The sequence below is a fragment of the Amia ocellicauda genome, chromosome 11 (genome assembly GCF_036373705.1).
Source record: "Amia ocellicauda isolate fAmiCal2 chromosome 11, fAmiCal2.hap1, whole genome shotgun sequence".
Taxonomy (NCBI): domain Eukaryota; kingdom Metazoa; phylum Chordata; class Actinopteri; order Amiiformes; family Amiidae; genus Amia; species Amia ocellicauda.
Genome location: NC_089860.1, coordinates 4,096,311 through 4,115,311, shown reverse-complemented (window position 1 = coordinate 4,115,311; position 19,001 = coordinate 4,096,311). Strand labels below are relative to the sequence as shown.

Here is a 19,001-nt window from a genome sequence, read left to right as displayed (position 1 = left end):
GAAAACAAGAACATGCTGTTTAAATATGTAAGATTTAATACTAATATTGAAATTATTTTAAATAACATAACATCTATTGTCTACAATACATGGAAATAACATATGATCTTGTGTACGTGTGTGTGTTGATTGACTAGATGTTTGGGGGATTTATAACAGAATATGCTATGAAAGAGAGAGATGTACTTATAACTATATACAAATAAGTCATCTTTTGTTTTCTGAATTTATAAAACTAAAAAAAGACTGCTCTCCATCTTCAAACACGTAAATATCTATTTATAGCCACACAATAATTGACATATTCGGAGAAGATTCTCCAGCATCTCCAGCATTATTCTGTCGCTGTAAATTCCGTCCTCTTTCATCTTGTGCTTCAAAATGTCTATTTCCAGATTTAATTTAATCTTCTTGAGTTGTATTTTTTCTTTTTCTACAGCATAATGTGAATGTTACGTGGTAGCCTGCATATGATCCGTTTCATATACTTTAAGTATAAATGGAGCTGATAAATATCACACCTGCTTGTGTCATTTCGACGACAATAGCATCACTTTCGAGAGTCCGTTTTCACTGTCATCTTGAATGCCACTGTCAACACCGACCAAACCAGTAAATGCTGGAGAATCTTCTCCGAATATGTCAGTTATTGTGTGGCTATAAATAGATATTTTAGGCAATGGTCCTCCACCAGTTGCAGGGTATTTCCGAGCACTCATGTCTTTTTTAGCTCTTGCTAAAAGGTCCTTCCATTTTTTCCTAATTACTTCAATACTACGATGCTCATTGCAGCACTCATTTACCGAATTGGTTATTTCCTTCCAAATTTCCTGTTTTCGCTTGTCAATTGTTTTGTTTCGCTGTCAGAATGGATTTATTTGTATTATATAATTCAATTAGTTTACGAATTTCTGTGTCTATAAAGTTAGTTTTCCTCTTTTTGGCGTTTAGTGCATCCATCTTGCCGTTAACTAATGTTAAGAAAGTTGTTTCTGGGTGCTTAGCAACTACTTTGGAATTACCAGTAATGATTTCCAAGGAAATGTATGCAGTCTACACATACTGCAATTAGGTATAAATGATTTTAAAAACAATTAGTGGATTTATTTACATAAACATTGTATTCACATGAACGCACATTTCATAAGCCAGACTTAACCATCATTAACGCTGGGCGTAGTTACGTCAGACGTAGTAACCTAGTAACGTCTGACTTAGGGTTTAAGACAAACTTTAAAGCCTTGGACTTACGTCCAGCTGGTGTACTCCACTCCTGGATCTTCTTTTTCTGTGGTCCGACGAACACACCGGCTTTGACCTTTGCCTCAGACAGCTTAGGGTAGAAGTCTTGAAGGTACTTGAAGGCTGCCGACTCCTTATCTAGAGCTCTGACAAATTCTTTCCTAAGGCCCAATTTGATGTGCAGTGGTGGCATCAGCACCTTCCGGGGGTCCACCAGTGGCTCCCACTTGACGTATTTCCTCCCCACAGAGAACTCGGTCCGCTGTGGCCAGTTCCGCCTGTGGTTGTGCGCCTTGGTGTTCCTGCATGTCCCAAAGGCAAAGATAGCAGGGAAACTTGGTAAAACCGCCTTGGAGACCCATCAGGAATGCCACCATTTTGAAGTCTCCTATGACCTCCCAGCCGTACTCATCATACTTCAAGGCGTCCAGCAAGGTCTTAATACTGTTGTAATCCTCTTTGAGGTGCACCGAGTGAGCCAGGGGGAGAGACGGGTACTTGTTACTATTATGGAGCAGCACGGCTTTGAGGCTTCTGGATGAGCTGTCAATTAAGAGGTGCCACTCATTCTGGTTACAGGCGATTCCGACTGCCTCGAACAGACTGGTCACATTGTGGCAGAAACAGAGCCCATCTTGACGGGTGAAGAAGCTGGAAAAAGGTTCCTCTGATCTGCGACTTGCACACTTTCATTCAACAAGTTCCACGGTTTGAGCCTAGATGTCAAAAGCTCGGTATTGGACTTGGTGAGACCAAGATCTCTAATCAAGTCAATGAGGTCTTTTTGGTTGGGGTAGTATGGGTTTCTCTTCAGCTCCACCTCTGAAATTGTCATCTACAACGTCCTCCACGCTCTCTGACTTGCTGCTCTCTTCTAAACATGGCTGCTCTCCGGAGGAGGAGCGGGTACAGGGAGCTCATGGCACTGTGGCACCGGGGCAATGGATGAAGGAAGGTCCGGATACGTGCATTCTTGCCAGTCTGGTTTGGAAGGGTCCACCATGCAGAAGTAGCAGTTGCTTGAGTGGTCAGTGGGTTCCTGCCAAATTCTTGGGATAGCAAACTTCATGGCTCTCTTTTCCATCCTACAAAAATACATTTATTTCACCCATGACTAATGTGTATCACAACATTTTTCATATATGATGTATTTTTTCAATAACATTAGAAATTTTAAATCATTTTAAAAATAAAAACTTTAACAATTTATTGATTTTTAACAAATTTTATAACATAAAATTCCGAGCAACAATTGTCCATCTTACCTTTGCAGTGTTCGCAGGTGAAATGAGGTGCCCAGGGTTTGTCCTGATCCCCGACTGTAGGCCTCACACATCTTAGCAGATGCTTTCACACAGTACTTTTTCACTCATCTTGATAAATTGGCCGCAGACATAGCACAAATGCATCTGCCGGATGCTTGCAGCCTCTTGATGCCATCTCAGAAAAATGCAGATATGTATCCAATTAGGCAGCTGGAACTAAACTGAACTGGTGGGCTTAAGGCCCCTGTATTTATACTACTATTTATATTACTGGAAAGTTCTAGAAAGTTCTAGAAGTTACTCCAGGTAAAGGTAATTCAGCACTGAATCTATCTGGAATTTTCTGGAAAATAGGTAAATTTCAAAATATCACTGTCCTGGTCACAAAAGCAAAGTTTGTAGGGAATAATAGCCATGTTCTATACTTTTGAGGCATAAGCAATTAGGAAATAACACTTACTACCCAGGAACCAAAAACAAATAATTTGTTACACAGTGTTATCAGTGTGTCAGGGGGCTTTAACCTGGCAGTGAAGGCACTCAAAGACAAAGCAAGAATAACATTCTACGCAATCAGAAGAAGATTCTATAACATTAATATTCCAGTCAAAATCTGGGTCAAACTAATTGGCAGTGTGATCTAGCCCATTGCACTGTACAGTAGTGAGGTATGGGGCCAACTCAGTCAACAGGACTACACTAGGTGGGACAAACATCAAATCGAAACCCTGCATGCTGAAGTCTATAAAAACATACTGCAGGTGCACAGGAACACACCAAACCACACATGCAGGGCAGAATTAGGCCATTACCCAACTTTCAGTAACATCAAGAAAAGAGCACTCAAATTCTGGATGCACCTAAAGAAAAGTGAGTCAGACTAGTCCAGTCCTGTACAAGGCCCTCCAAACCCAAGAGCTCAGCCCTGAAAAGAGTCCCCTGAGTCAGCTGGCCCTGAAGCTCACGACACTGACCCCCGCTAATACTGCGAACAGAGACCAGCTTCAGGTCAGCACTGCTTACCTGCCCCCAATCAGATTCAACCAAATCATAAAGATAACCAAAACCTCTTATCTGGAACATTGGGACAATGAAACTAAATCCCAAAGTAAACTGGATTGCTATCGGGCCCTAAACAGAGAATAAACCCTGGCAGAGTATCTCTTCACTGTCAGAGATACGAAGCAGAGACGGATCCTAACCTAGTACAGGCTCAGTGAACCCAGCCTGGCCATAGAGACAGGCCAACACAGGCAGAGCTGGCTGCCCAGAGAGGAGCGGCGCTTTGAGACAGGAGAGGTCGAGACAGAGATGCACTTCCTACTCCACTGCAGTTAAATATAGCCGAATTAGGGAAATATTCTTTAATAAATTCATAAATATTATAACATCTTTTTCAGATTTGATAAATGAAAAAAAAAAATAGATATCCTCCTGGGGGAGGGACACACAGCCCCCCTGGCCGCCCAATATGTAGCCGCCTGCCACAGCCTGAGGGGCTCACTGTGAAAACATACACTAGCACAGGCTGTAAACTGTAAACATGCCAATAAAGCACACAAATTGAAAAATTTGAAAAACTGAGAGAGAGAGAGAGAGAGAGAGTGTATGTCTGAAGTGTCTGTGCATAAAATGTATGTGTACAGTGTGTCCAGGGTCTGTCTGTAGGTATTCAGGGTAATATAAGTAGATGGATTATGAGCTGGTAGATGTATAGGAAACAGAGGGTGTCAATAAGAGGAGTTGCTTCTAACTGGAGTGAGGTTGTTTGGGGGAGTTCCACAGGGATCAGTATTTTTCTAATCTATATTAATGATCTGGACTCTGGGATAAATAGCAAACGGGTCAAATTTGCAGATGATACTAAAATAGGCGACTCCGCAGATACAATCTCGGCAGCACAGGTTATTCAAAGGGACTTGGGTAATATTCAGTTGTGGGCCGACACCTGGCAGACGAAATTCAATGTGGACAAGTGCAAGGTATTACATGCAGGTAATAATAGAATAGATCTAGATGAAGTAACGCATGAGAAAGACCTAGGAGTCTATGTGGACTCATCACTTAACCCATCCAAACAATGTGGGGAAGCAATAAAAAAGGCAAACATTGCTAGGGTATATTTCCAAAAGTGTAGAATTTAAAACAAGAGAAGTAATGTTAAGACTGTACAATGCACTAGTTAGAGATCATCTGGAATACTGTGTACAGTTCTGGGCTCCACACTTCAAGAAGGATATTGCTGCTCTAGAGGCAGTTCAGAGGAGAGCAACCAGACTTATTCCAGGTTTGAAGGGAATGTCCTACTTGGAGAGGGAACTGATCCTTTTCACCCTGGAACAGAGAAGACTACATGGGGACTTGATTTAAGTCAGTAGTGAAGATGGCGGCATCACTTCACTGTCACTATTTTGACAGCCGGAAGTCCCGCCCTCCCTATGTACCCCCACCTTTGTTACGGTGACATCCATCATGGTGAGTGTCCAAGGGCACTGGAGGTGTAATGTTTAATAGCATAAACTGTGTTTTTAAGGTTTTTATGATATATGAATATTGTTTTATGATACTGTGTTGGTAAATTAAAAAATAAGAAAATAAAAGTTTTACATATTTTAGGTTATAATGTTTTATGATACTGTTTAAGTAAATAAAATGAGAATATATATATACACACTCACCTAAAGGATTATTAGGAACACCTGTTCAATTTCTCATTAATGCAATTATCTAACCAACCAATCACATGGCAGTTGCTTCAATGCATTTAGGGGTGTGGTCCTGGTCAAGACAATCTCCTGAACTCCAAACTTAATGTCTGAATGGGAAAGAAAGGTGATTTAAGCAATTTTGAGCGTGGCATGGTTGTTGGTGCCAGACAGGCTGGTCTGAGTATTTCACAATCTGCTCAGTTACTGGGATTTTCACACACAACCATTTCTAGGGTTTACAAAGAATGGTGTGAAAAGGGAAAAACATCCAGTATGCGGCAGTCCTGTGGGCGAAAATGCCTTGTTGATGCTAGAGGTCAGAGGAGAATGGGCCGACTGATTCAAGCTGATAGAAGAGCAACTTTGACTGAAATAAACATTCGTTACAACCGAGGTATGCAGCAAAGCATTTGTGAAGCCACAACACGTACAACCTTGAGGCGGATGGGCTACAACAGCAGAAGACCCCACTGGGTACCACTCATCTCCACTACAAATAGGAAAAAGAGGCTACAATTTGCACAAGCTCACCAAAATTGGACAGTTGAAGACTGGAAAAATGTTGCCTGGTCTGATGAGTCTCGATTTCTGTCGAGACATTCAGATGGTAGAGTCAGAATTTGACGTAAACAGAATGAGAACATGGATCCATCATGCCTTGTTACCACTGTGCAGGCTGGTGGTGGTGGTGTAATGGTGTGGGGGATGTTTTCTTGGCACACTTTAGGCCCTTTAGTGCCAATTGGGCATCGTTTAAATGCCACGGCCTACCTGAGCATTGTTTCTGACCATGTCCATCCCTTTATGACCACCATGTACCCATCCTCTGATGGCTACTTCCAGCAGGATAATTGCACCATGTCACGAAGGTCGAATCATTTCAAATTGATTTCTTGAACATGACAATGAGTTCACTGTACTAAACTGGCCCCCACAGTCACCAGATCTCAACCCAATAGAGCATCTTTGGGATGTGGTGGAACGGGAGCTTCGTGCCCTGGATGTGCATCCCACAAATCTCCATCAACTGCAAGATGCTATCCTATCAATATGGGCCAACATTTCTAAAGAATGCTTTCAGCACCTTGTTGAATCAATGCCACGTAGAATTAAGGCAGTTCTGAAGGCGAAAGGGGGTCAAACACAGTATTAGTATGGTGTTCCTAATAATCCTTTAGGTGAGTGTGTATATATATATGTGTGTGTGTAATGGAACTAAATGCAATATATTCTTAAATATGATGCATGTTAAGGCTACGTTTGAGCATTCACTAATGTAACAAATATAATAAGTACAGGGCTGGTCAAAATGTACAGATATAATTCTATACATTTCATTGTTGTTCTCTAAGAAAAGTGGTGTATTTGTCTTTAGTGTGTTTATCTGTGTTTTATTAAATATGTATGTAATTACATGCAATATATGTAAGTCTATACATTTCTTAATTGATTTTTTCTTACCTTTTTATTTTGCCAACACAGTATCATCCTAGGCCTAATCATAAAACATATAATCTAAAAACACAAGGACGTATGTCCATGTGGGTTCAAATCCCACTCTGGGTAAATATTTTTTCTTTTTTAATTTACTAAAACAGTATCATAAAACAATATAATCTAAAATAAAATATATATGTGTATTTACAACTTTTATTTTTCTCAAATGTATACAATATAACCTAATATATATATAAAACTTTTATTTTTCTTATTTTTTAATTTACTAAAATGAATCATTAAACATTATAACCTAAAATAAAATAACAAATATTTTGTTATTCTCTTTTTATTTACTAAAACAGTATCATAAAACAATATAACCTAAAATAATATATATATGTATTTAAAACTTTTATTTACTCATTCTCTATATAACCTTAACATATATGATTTTTCTTATTTTTTAATCTACAAAAACGAATCATAAAACATATAACCTTAAAAACACAGTTTATGCTATTAAACATTACACCTCCAACATGCCCTTGGACACTCACCATGATGGATGTCACCCTAACAAAATGTCTACCATCTTACCAGATGACCTATGACCTTACAAATGACCGATATCAGCCAAGATGGCTGACATCCAAAATGGCCGATATCATGCAAGATGGCTGACAGGGAGGGTCAAAGGGTAACTCAGGGGGTGCCGGGAAGGAAAGAGGAGTTCCGGTTCAAAGGTACATAGGGAGGGTCAAAGGGTAACCCAGGGGGGTGCTGGGAAGGAGAGAGAAGTTCCGGTTCAAAGGTGGGGGTAACCGGAAGGTGAGGTGGGCCTTCCGGTCTATGGTACGTAGGGAGGGCGGGACTTCCGGCTGTCAAAATAGTAAGTGATGCCACCATCTTCACTACTCAAATCTTCAAAATCATGAAAGGCATCAACCACATGAAACCAGAGGAGCTTTTCCAGATCAGCAGGGACACACGCACCCGGGGACACAAATGGAAATTGGGCATTCAAGATTGAAAATAAAAGACACTTCTTACAGAGTGGTTACAATCTGGAACAAACTCCCCAGTAATGTGGTTGAAGTTGACAATTTTGGAACATTCATATCTGGATCACCTTGTACACCAAATAAGCACAATTGGTCGAATGTCTTCCTCTCATTTGTAAACTTTCTTAGCGTATCAGTGTATTGGTGCATCACTGTATATAGTGTATGGGATAGTGTCAGTGTACACATGCAGTGTGCATTATACACAGTTCATGGCATCAAGCTAGGCTGTATGTGTTGGCATGTCAGTGTGCAGTGTATCAGTATATATGTACAGTGTACACAGTGTCAGTCAGTGTATAGTGTGTCAGTGTCTACAATGTATACAGTTCAATCAGTGTAGAGTAAACATTGTGTATACCTCCTCTGTGAGGGAGCTCTCCAGCTGGCTCAGCCTCTGCTCCTTCCTGCGCAGCAGTGCCTGGCCTCTCTTAACTGTTGTCTTCAACTGCTCTAGGTGACTGGCCTCCTGCAGAGAGAGAGAGGGGGAAAAGAGAGAAAGCAGCAATTTATAGTTGATGATGATGTCAGGACTATAGGGCCCATATTGGAACCAGTGCTACATGGACTATATTGATTTTTTGCATAGAGACTGAAAAACAGATGATGGCCTTTATAATTGCTATAATGGTTTCTGTGAGCAGCAATAATTTCAGGAGGTTACCTGCTGGATGTTACTATGCAGGTCCTGGCCGGGGTCCTGACACCAGGAAGAGTGTGCTGCCTGCAATGCTGCCTGTCTCTGAGTCAAAGAGCCACTCTGTCTCTCCAGGAAACGGCGGGCTCTCTGAAGGGACAGCCCCTCAGAGGAAATATACTGACGCACACTGACAGGGAAGGAGAGACACCACAAGATGAGGGACATAGGCGCTTTTACACTGCAATTTCGGATCCAGATAAAATTCATCTGTAAATTTGTTCAGATCAGTGGTGTCGCGTCCACACCCCATGGATCTCTGCATGCACACTAGCGCGAAATTCCAAACTTAATTATATGTATTTATTAAATTACTAATTTAAAACACAGATCTATATCATTACAAATTATTCTAATAAGTAAAACCAACACACTTGCATATTATTTCACAACCAAAACATTTTAAATACAATTATACTTTTTTTTGCTAACATAAATTAACAAGCCATTTACTTTTAATTTTAACAATATTTTATTTATATTAAGGGAAATAGGGAAATGTTTTCTTATGTGCTCCACTGATGAGAAGAGTGTTCTGCCATCTGCCTTTAAAATAAACACCGCTGCAGTGCATTTTGGATTAAATCCTGATCAGAAATGGCAGTGTAAATGCGCATCATGTCTCCAGACTACAAATACCAAAATCTGTACAGAAGTAATGTAAATGTATGTATATTTAGGTTACATTTCACAATTTGTAAAGTCTGTTTATTGTATTATCATTGTATTTCATTTAATTGTATTACGCTTTGTATTTTTCAGATTGAATGCAATCTGCCAATGTTTTGCCAACACTTTAAGCACTGGTCATGCCAATAAAGCTCTCTATGAATTTCAATTTTAATTCAACACCAACACATACTTGTCCATGCTGATGTTTAGGTCTCTCTCATGGTCGCTGTCCTGGTTAATGGAGTCGTGGACAGAGGGGTGCAGAGGGGAGGTCTCCAAGTCCTCCAGCTGCAGAGTGTCCTCTTGGCCAGCAAGGGGTTCCTTGTGGCTGGGGAGGCGCTCCACATCACTGCAAAACCACAGCAGTCACAGTGAGGTATAGCACAGGACACTGACACACAGGACACAGGGCCCAGCACACAGCAGTGTTCTACACACTGTTCTACATGCAGTAGAGCTCAGATTTTTGGTATTTTTGCTAAGGTCCTTACAATGAGCAGTGTGCAGTGTGGCAGTGTATCAGTTTGTCAGTGTGCCAATGTGCCAGTGTTCAGTGTGTTAGTGTGTCAGTGCACAGCATGTGCAGTGTGTTCAGGGTCTCACCTGGCTCTCCTGCTCAGCTTGTCACAGCACTCCTGCAACTGAGTCACTTGTTCCTGCAGCCCGTCTCGCTCCTTCTTCAGTTTCTCCCTTTCCTCCCTCAGCCTGTTCCTCTCATCCCACAGTCTCTCGCTCTCCTCTGTCAGTTCCTCCATTTCTTCCATCAGCCTGTCTCTGTCCTGCATCAGGTGGTCTCTGGCCACTTGCACTCTGTCTGCCTCCTGCAGGATGATAGTCACTGTCATAGTTTGCAAACACAGACACACACAGATGGTCTTCTATAGCCTTAACACACTACACAGAATAGGCGTGAGAATGATGAAGAGGAGGATGAGAAAGGAAGATCAGTCTCACATCCAGGCCTTTCTCCCTCTGCTCCTCTTCCTCCTCCAGCTGCTCTCTCCTCCTTCTCAGGTCTTCCTCCTGCAAAAGGGGAGTGAGACAGGGTTAGGTACAGCAGGCAGGGAGGAGAGAGAGGTGTGTGTGTGTAGGGGGGTACCTGAGTCTTATAGTACCTGAGTCTGCAGAGCTACATTCCTGGCTTTCATCTCCTTGGCCCTGCGTTCCAGCTCCTCTGCCAGCTCCTGTATTTTACTCTCCTGAGGATAGAAAGGACACTATTGCAGCACATTGCAGTAACAGTAACGACAGTGTAACCACATTGTAGTGCTCTGTAGCACTCTGTACTACACTGCAGCACACTATGCTGTACCACGCTTAACCACAGTGTAGCCAGCTATAACACTCAGTATTCCAGCAGGAGCACAGACTGTTTAATGTAATTATTGAATGTGCAGTATTATGATGTATACAGCATTGTCATAGGGTGTACAATATAATTATGGCATGTACTGGATAAGGGCTGGTACAGGGTGGCAGTGTGTTTACAGGCTGAGACAGGAGCACAGCACCCCTGCATCCCTTTCCAAACACCTGTCCCTGACCTTGTGGCTGTGAGTGCGCCGCAGCTCATTCAGTTGCGCGTCCAGCTGCGTGCGGAGCCCCTTCAACTGGGACTGATGGCCTGCCTGTACCCTCTCCTTCTCCTCCTGCAGGGAGCTTAGCAGTCGGTCTCTCTGCCTTTGCTCCTGGAGAAAGAGACAGAGGCTTTAATGCACTGGTGTGCAGGGCCTCTCCAGCAATGCAGAGACTTTGGAATACCTAGCTTGACAACAGTTACACATTTTGTAAATGGCCAGTAAGTAGTTCAGTGGAGGGCTGAATTAGTTTACTAGTTGGGACAGAAACCAGCAAGGCAGTGATTCAGGGTGGAAAGGCACCAGGTGAGAGAAATGGGAATGGGACTGGGCCTGGGCTAAATTTGATGCCACATTGTATCCCCCTCACCTCCTCCAGGAGACTCTCCCTGATGCTCTCCAGGGCGTGTAGGTGATCCTCTCTCAGCTGCTCCAGCTTCCTGTCATGCTCCTTCTGCACTTCCTCCCGTACCTCCCTCAGCACCTCACCCAGCTGGGGGGACAGACACCCAGTGACAAAGACAGACAGAGTGGCAGATGCATCAGTCCACTAGGCAGACACATATCTGCTTCACTGCATCCAGCATCCAGGTGGTCCAGTTTCGTGGGCATCTCACCTCTCTCTGATAGGCAGTGAGCTGCTGTCCAGTCTGTTGGCTCCTCCCCAGCTTGGCCTGGCGCTGGTTGCTCCTCCCCTGCCAGACAGCACCATGTGTCAGTCATACTTGCACACCCTCACACTGAGCTACAGTACTGCACAGCCTTTAAGGGGAAGTGATCAAGGCTGACCTACTTGTATGGTGTCTGCAGCACAAATGCAAACTTTGTAGTCTGTGTACAGGGGATCATATTCAAATTACTTGAACTAACCTCAATAGTTACCCATGTCCATTACACACAGCACAATCCAAACCTCAAACACAGCAGCACCTTTGACACAGCAGCATACAGCCACTGTGTCACATGCACTTCCTGTTACGAGTATACGGATGAACAGAGCAGTTTAAAGGTGCATATGAGTTGTTCCAGTGTCAAAAATGAAGTAAAAGGGGACATATATACATATATATATATATATATATATACACACACACACACACACACACACACACACACACACACACACACACACACACACACACACTCACCTAAAGGATTATTAGAAACACCTGTTCAATTTCTCATTAATGCAATTATTTAACCAACCAATCACATGGCAGTTGCTTCAATGCATTTAGGGGTGTGGTCCTGGTCAAGACAATCTCCTGAACTCCAAACTGAATGTCTGAATGGGAAAGAAAGGTGATTTAAGCAATTTTGAGCGTGGCATGGTTGTTGGTGCCAGACGGGCCGGTCTGAGTATTTCACAATCTGCTCAGTTACTGGGATTTTCATGCACAACCATTTCTAGGGTTTACAAAGAATGGTGTGAAAAGAGAAAAACATCCAGTATGCGGCAGTCCTGTGGGCGAAAATGCCTTGTTGATGCTAGAGGTCAGAGGAGAATGGGCCGACTGATTCAAGCTGATAGAAGAGCAACTTTGACTGAAATAAACACTCGTTACAACCGAGGTATGCAGCAAAGCATTTGTGAAGCCACAACACGTACAACCTTGAGGCGGATGGGCTACAACAGCAGAAGACCCCACCAGGTACCACTCATCTCCACTACAAATAGGAAAAAGAGGCTACAATTTGCACAAGCTCACCAAAATTGGACAGTTGAAGACTGGACTCTGATGAGTCTCGATTTCTGTTGAGACATTCAGATGGTAGAGTCAGAATTTGGCGTAACCAGAATGAGAACAAGGGTCCATCATGCCTTGTTACCACTGTGCAGGCTGGTGGTGGTGGTGTAATGGTGTGGGGGATGTTTTCTTGGCACACTTTAGGCCCCTTAGTGCCAATTGGGCATCGTTTAAATGCCACGGCCTACCTGAGCATTGTTTCTGACCATGTCCATCCCTTTATGACCACCATGTACCCATCCTCTGATGGCTACTTCCAGCAGGATAATGCACCATGTCACAAAGGTCGAATCATTTCAAATTGGTTTCTTGAACATGACAATGAGTTCACTGTACTAAACTGGCCCCCACAGTCACCAGATCTCAACCCAATAGAGCATCTTTGGGATGTGGTGGAACGGGAGCTTCGTGCCCTGGATGTGCATCCCACAAATCTCCATCAACTGCAAGATGCTATCCTATCAATATGGGCCAACATTTCTAAAGAATGCTTTCAGCACCTTGTTGAATCAATGCCACGTAGAATTAAGGCAGTTCTGAAGGCGAAAGGGGGTCAAACACAGTATTAGTATGGTGTTCCTAATAATCCTTTAGGTGAGTGTATATATATATAATTTATATTACTGGATTGATGGTTTTGAAGGCCTGGTAAGATCTGTGGGATTTTGGGTCTCCAGCAGTGGGGCTACCAACCCCTGCAATATAGTGAGAAGATGTGTCCTCACCTCTCTCCTCAGATCCTCTAGCTCTGCTTCTCTGTGGGCCTCCAGCCTCTGTCTCTCCTGTCTCAGCTCGTCCTCCACCTCCAGCTTCAGGCTTTCCAGGTCTTGCTGCCTCTTCTCCTCCAACGCCTTCACCTCCACTGTCCGCTCTGACTCTAGGGCTGCTCTGAGGTCCTGCAATGCTGCCTCGCTCTCCTCCCTGACTCACACGCAAACACACATGCACGCACGCACACGGACAAATAGAAGATACACATTCACCCAGAGATAGATCCAAAACACAAAGAACACAAAGATAGACAGACACACACAGACAAATACATACACATGCAGACATAAGCACACATTGACATCCAAGTACACACAAACACACATAGTGAGACAGACAGACAGGGCATTTCTTGTCATGTATGAACTTTGACACTATTTTCATACTGGCTATCATTAAGGGTCACTTGATGAAGATGGTCATTGTTATGCGGACAAGCGCAACAATTTGAAGTAGGCACTGTGGGGTTCTCAAGGGGTTTTACCAGGAGAGTCAGAGTGTTTCAGAGAGAAAAAACACACATGTCTGTGTCTCACTGAGAGCATGTGGGTGTCTGTCTCAGATCCCCCCCCTCTCTCCTCTCTCCTCTCCCTCTCCCTCTCTCTCACCTTAGGTGGTGTTCCCGGGCATTCCTCTCAGTTTGAATGGAAAGAGTGATGGCCTCCAGCCTCTCTTGGTGCTCCTGCCTCAGCCTGGCCTCTTGGGCCTCCCTCTCCCCCTGCAGCCTCTCCCTCAAGGCCCTGCAGAGACAGCACAGCACAGCCACCCTCTTACTCTGATATTGAACACTGGAAGACCTCTCACACACAGTGTACATACAGAAAATACACAGACACACACACACACACACACACACCACTCCCCAAACCCACTCTCATACAACACAAATATAAATAGAACAGGTTCCCCCCCCCCACCCACCCTCTAGCAGGCATGATGTCTATACACTGTACTGTCTCTCAGGCTGGTGTCCATGTGCTGTCCCTCAGGCTGTGACAGCAGGACACATACTGGCCAGCCAGTGGGGCTGTGTGTCCCTCTCCCAGCATGACTGACAGTTTTTCTGTGTTTGTCATGTGGGAATTGTGGGATGGAGAGAGTGATTTTATTAATAAAATAGTCCCGTGTTTGGGAATATTTTTCACAGGTCAGGAAAAAGTGCATCTCTTTATCGACCTTTCCTGTCTCACAGTGACCACATAACCTGTTCTCCCTGGCCAGCCAGGTCTGCCTGTGTTGGGCTGTTTCTATGGCCAGGCTGTGGTCACGGAGACGGTATTTGGTCAGGATCTGCCTCTGCTTTGCGTTTCTGACAGTTACCAGGTATTCTTCCAGGCTGTAGTTTCAACTGAGGGTCCGATAGCACTCAAGTTTTATTTGTGTTTTAGTGTTGGTTTCCCAATGGGCCAGATAAGAGTGTTTGAGGTGTTGTGTAATTTGGTTTAGTCGAATTTGCATTGTTTGTGCAGTGCTGTCCTGGAGCTAACTGACCGCAGTGTCGCTCTGCTCAGAGAGCCTCAGGACCAGCTGGCTGAGGGGACTCTTCTCTGGGCTGAGCTCCAGGTATTGCAAGGCTTTGAAATGGAATAAGTCACTATTTTTTAGGTGAATCCAATATTTCAGTGCTCTTTTCTGAATGTTGATAATCAGTGGATAAAAGGCCTAATTCAGCCCTGCATGCATTGTTTGGTGTATTTCACTGTACTTTCAATATATTTTTACAGAATTCTGCACGCAGGGTTTCTGTGGGGTGTTTGTCTCAATTTGTGAACTCCTGGTTGGTGTTTGGTCCCCACACTTTACTGCCATATAAAGCAATTGTTTTACTTTTTGAGCCAAATTCTAATGGGAGGATAGTAGGAACTAAAGACGGCTGCAGTACAGGCCTGGCAGAGCATCACCATGGAAGAAAAATAAACCCAGCATCTGGTGATGTCTATGGGATCCAGACTTCAGGCAGTCATTGACTGCAAAGGATTTGCAAACAAGTATTGAAACTCACAATTTAATTAATGATTATGTTAGTTTGCCCAAATACTTTTGAGCCCCTAAAATTGGGTGGACCACATATAAAAATGGGTGTAATTCCTACACTGTTCACCCAATTTGGATGTTACTACCATGAAATTAAAATATGAAAGTCTACACTTAAAGCAAAAGGTGTGAAAAAATGCATTAAGATGCTTTCAAAAATAGACATGTTAATAGATTATATTTATCAATTAAATAAATGCAAAGTGAGTGAACAGGAGAAAAATCTACATCAAATCAATATTTGGTGTGACCACCCTTTGCCTTCAAAACAGCATCAATTCTTCTAGGTACACTTGCACACAGTTTTTGAAGGAACTTGGCAGGTAGGTTGGCCCAAACATCTTGAACTAACCACAGTTCTTCTGTGGATTTAGGCAGCTTCTCTCTATTCATGTAATTCCAGACAGACTCGATGATTTTGAGATCAGGGCTCTGTGGGGGTCATACCATCACTTCCAGGACTCCTTGTTCTTCTTTACACCAAAGATAGTTCTTAATAACTTGCACTGTATGTTTGGGGTTGTTGTCATGCTGAAGAATACATTTGGGGCCAACCAGATGCCTCCCTGATGGTGGTGAATGCATGACGGATAAGTATCTGCCTGTACCATTCATTCTGACCAAATCCACAACTTCATTTGCAGAAATTAAGCCCCAAACTTGCAAGGAACCTCCACCATGCTTCACTGCTGCCTGCAAACACTAAATTCGTGTACCGCTCTCCAGCCCTTCGGCGAACAAACGGTCTTCTGTTACAGCCAAATATTTCAAATTTTCACTTATCAGTCCACAGCACCTGCTGCCATTTTTCTGCACCCCAGTTCCTGTGTTTTTGTGCATAGTTGAGTTGCTTGGCCTTGTTTCCACGTCAAAGGTATGGCTTTTTGGCCACAAGTCTTCCATGAACGCCACTTCTGACCAGACTTCTCCGGACAATAGATGGGTGTACCAGGGTCCCACTGTTTTCTGCCAGTTCTGAGCTGAAGGCACTGCTGGACACCTTCCGATTCTGAAGGGAAGTACGCATGATGTGCGTTTCATCTGCTGTAGGAAGTTTCCTTGGCCGACCACTGCGTCTACGGTCCTTAACATTGCCTGTTTCTTTGTGCTTCTTCAAAAGAGCTTGGACAGCACATCTGAAAACCCCTGTCTGCCTTGAAATATCTGCTTGGGAGAGACCTTGCTGATGCAGTATAACTACCTTGTGTCTTGTTGCTGTGCTCAGTCTTGCCATGGTGTATGACTTTTGACAGTAAACTGTCTTCAGCAACCTCACCTTGTTAGCTGAGTTTGGCTGTTTCTCACCCAGTTTAATTCCAGTTTTTGTTTCAGTAAGTGATTGTGTTTCAACCTACATATTGGATTGATGATCATTAGCACCTGTTTGGTATAATTGTTTAATCATACACCTGACTGTTTGCCTACAAAATCCCTGACTTTGTGCAAGTGTATCTAGAAGAATTTAACGCCAGTCTGAAGTCAAAGGGTGGTCACACAAAATATGGATTTGATTTAGATTTTTCTTCTGTTCATAAGAACATAAGAAAGTTTACAAACGAGAGGAGGCCATTCGACCCATCGTGCTCATTTGGTGTCCATTAATAACTAAGTGATCCAAGGATCCTATCCAGTCTATTTTTAAATGTTCCCAAATTTTCAGCATCTACCACATCGCTGGGGAGTTTGTTCCAGATTGTGACTACTCTCTGTGTAAAGAAGCCCACTCACTCACTTTGCATTTAGTTAATTGATAAATATAATCTATTAACATGTCTATTTTTGTCACAAACTCCCCAGTGATGTGGTTGAAGCTGAACATTTGGGAACAGTTAAAAATAGACTAGATAGCAGGGTTTATGTTACCCGGCAAATGCCGTCTTTTCACCGTCTTTTCACCAGTATCACGTGTAGATGTCCGGTGGGAAATATGCCAAATAAATAAATAAATTGATTGATTAATAGCATATTAAATAGCCTAATATTGTGAGACCTATAAGATATGTTGCCAAGACAACAGCGAGCCTCCGCTGGCTGTTACAGCAAGACATTACTGAGTGTTTGATCATGTGACTAAGCGTGGCTCGAGATTTAAAAGCCGCACACTGATTTATTTTCATGAATAGAAACGTTTCAAAAACATCCCCCTTGTGATTTTTTTCACAAATCACACCATGATAATACTTTCAGGCTACATTATGCCTGCTGTGTGATAAATTGTAGCCTAGATAATTGAAAATGGTAATGTTTTCCACAGAACTTCAGCAATATGCTGAAAGAGCAATCAAGCGATTGATTGATCATTTTAGCACAGCAAAGGATACGGACACCAGTCATTTGTAGCTCGGATGCTCAGCGAGATGCAGTGCCGATGATGACAGCACTGCATGGGTACGGCAGGTTGGAATTCCACACGGCCTGTGAAGCGGTCATCAGGGAATTCGGGGAAATCAATCCCAACTGGGCAAAGCTGGGAAAGATCGCCAGCACAATTCCTGTGTCCAGTGTGCCTGCAGAGCATGGATTCTCACACCAGAACAGGATAAAAACAGCCCTGAGAAGCCTAAGAACAGAACTAAGGAAAAGGTGACAAGGTTGATGAGAATTGCCAAGTTGTGCCAAGGGGTTGGATGGCTTCAACTTTGCACAAGCAGTGGAGCACTTCTATTCAATGAAGTTGTGTCGCAAATAAACGGGAATTTGACAAACGCGGAATTTGGACTGACCAGCCTATTTTATTTTTTAGACCTAATTGCTTCTTCATTTAGCTTATTTTCAAGTTATTTAATTTGACGGGCTTGGAATGCAAAGAGACCTACATTTAATGTAGGCTAATGTCTTTATTTAATTAACAATAGCAAGGCTATTTGTTTTATTTGATTGTTGTAGCCTATATGCTCAGTTTGCAAAGTTTGTGAAGAGTTCATTCTGCTGACTACTTTAAATAAAATACATTTTTTGGATCATAGCGTTTGTGTTTTATTGTGGTTTAAATGTAGGCTATTAAATGGCTATTTAAAACATATGTCCAGTAGTTGTTCTATATGGCCAGAATTCTGGAATATTGGCTGTCCAATAAAAAGTCTAGCGTAAACTCTGCTACACAGGATCTTTGGATCACTTAGTTACTAATGAACACCAAACGAGCATGATAGGTCAAATGGCCTCCTTTCGTTTTGTAAACTTTATGTTCTTATGTTCTTACACTGGTCTGAAGGCATCAGCCATACACAACTAATAAACAACACAGATTGTTTTCTAACCGAGATTCACCTGGATGGAGTGGGAATGTATCCCTCAACTCACCGGATCCTATCAGTGTTCTCCTGCCTCAGCCTCTGTTCCTCCTTCTTCTCCTCTCTCCTCAGCTCCTCAGCTAGGTCCCTCAGCCTCTCCTGCCTCTCCTGCAGGGCCCTGGCTCGCTCCTCCTCTAGCTGCCTCTCAGTCTCTTGCTGCAGATCCTTCAGATAGGGCCTGGGCCCGGCGCACCCCCCCGGCCACGGCCCACTCTCACAGATGGGGCCGCTCTCTCCTTTGCCAGTGGGCTCTGCCCTGCCTCTTTCTGTTTCAGGCCTCCTCCCCAGGCTCCCACTACCTCCCTCCACCTCCGGCCTCCGCTCCGAGCCACTCAGGGCCTCACTGCCCGGGCTCCTGGGCCTGGACTCACCTCTCCCAGACTCCTTTATTTGCCTAGAGATGGGCAGTCACACAGACAGAGGGGGAATGAGAGACACACAAAAACAAAATTGCCCCTAGTCATATACACACAGTCACCCCAGTCAGCTCCAG

General features: G+C 43.3%; 1 protein-coding gene across 1 annotated transcript in view; it reads right to left on the bottom strand.

The window, feature by feature from the left end:
- The window catches only part of cep164 (centrosomal protein 164), an 84,014-nt gene that overhangs the window by 9,681 nt on the left and 55,332 nt on the right, over positions 1–19,001 (bottom strand). The window contains exons 13-24 of the mRNA XM_066716415.1: positions 18,519–18,902; positions 13,790–13,921; positions 13,136–13,331; positions 11,280–11,357; positions 11,033–11,155; positions 10,630–10,773; positions 10,201–10,284; positions 10,040–10,108; positions 9,689–9,906; positions 9,276–9,434; positions 8,381–8,543; positions 8,078–8,185 (exon numbers count right to left, since the gene is read on the bottom strand). Coding sequence (XP_066572512.1) covers positions 8,078–8,185; positions 8,381–8,543; positions 9,276–9,434; positions 9,689–9,906; positions 10,040–10,108; positions 10,201–10,284; positions 10,630–10,773; positions 11,033–11,155; positions 11,280–11,357; positions 13,136–13,331; positions 13,790–13,921; positions 18,519–18,902 — 1,858 coding nt within the window. The remainder of the gene's footprint in view (positions 1–8,077; positions 8,186–8,380; positions 8,544–9,275; positions 9,435–9,688; positions 9,907–10,039; positions 10,109–10,200; positions 10,285–10,629; positions 10,774–11,032; positions 11,156–11,279; positions 11,358–13,135; positions 13,332–13,789; positions 13,922–18,518; positions 18,903–19,001) is intronic.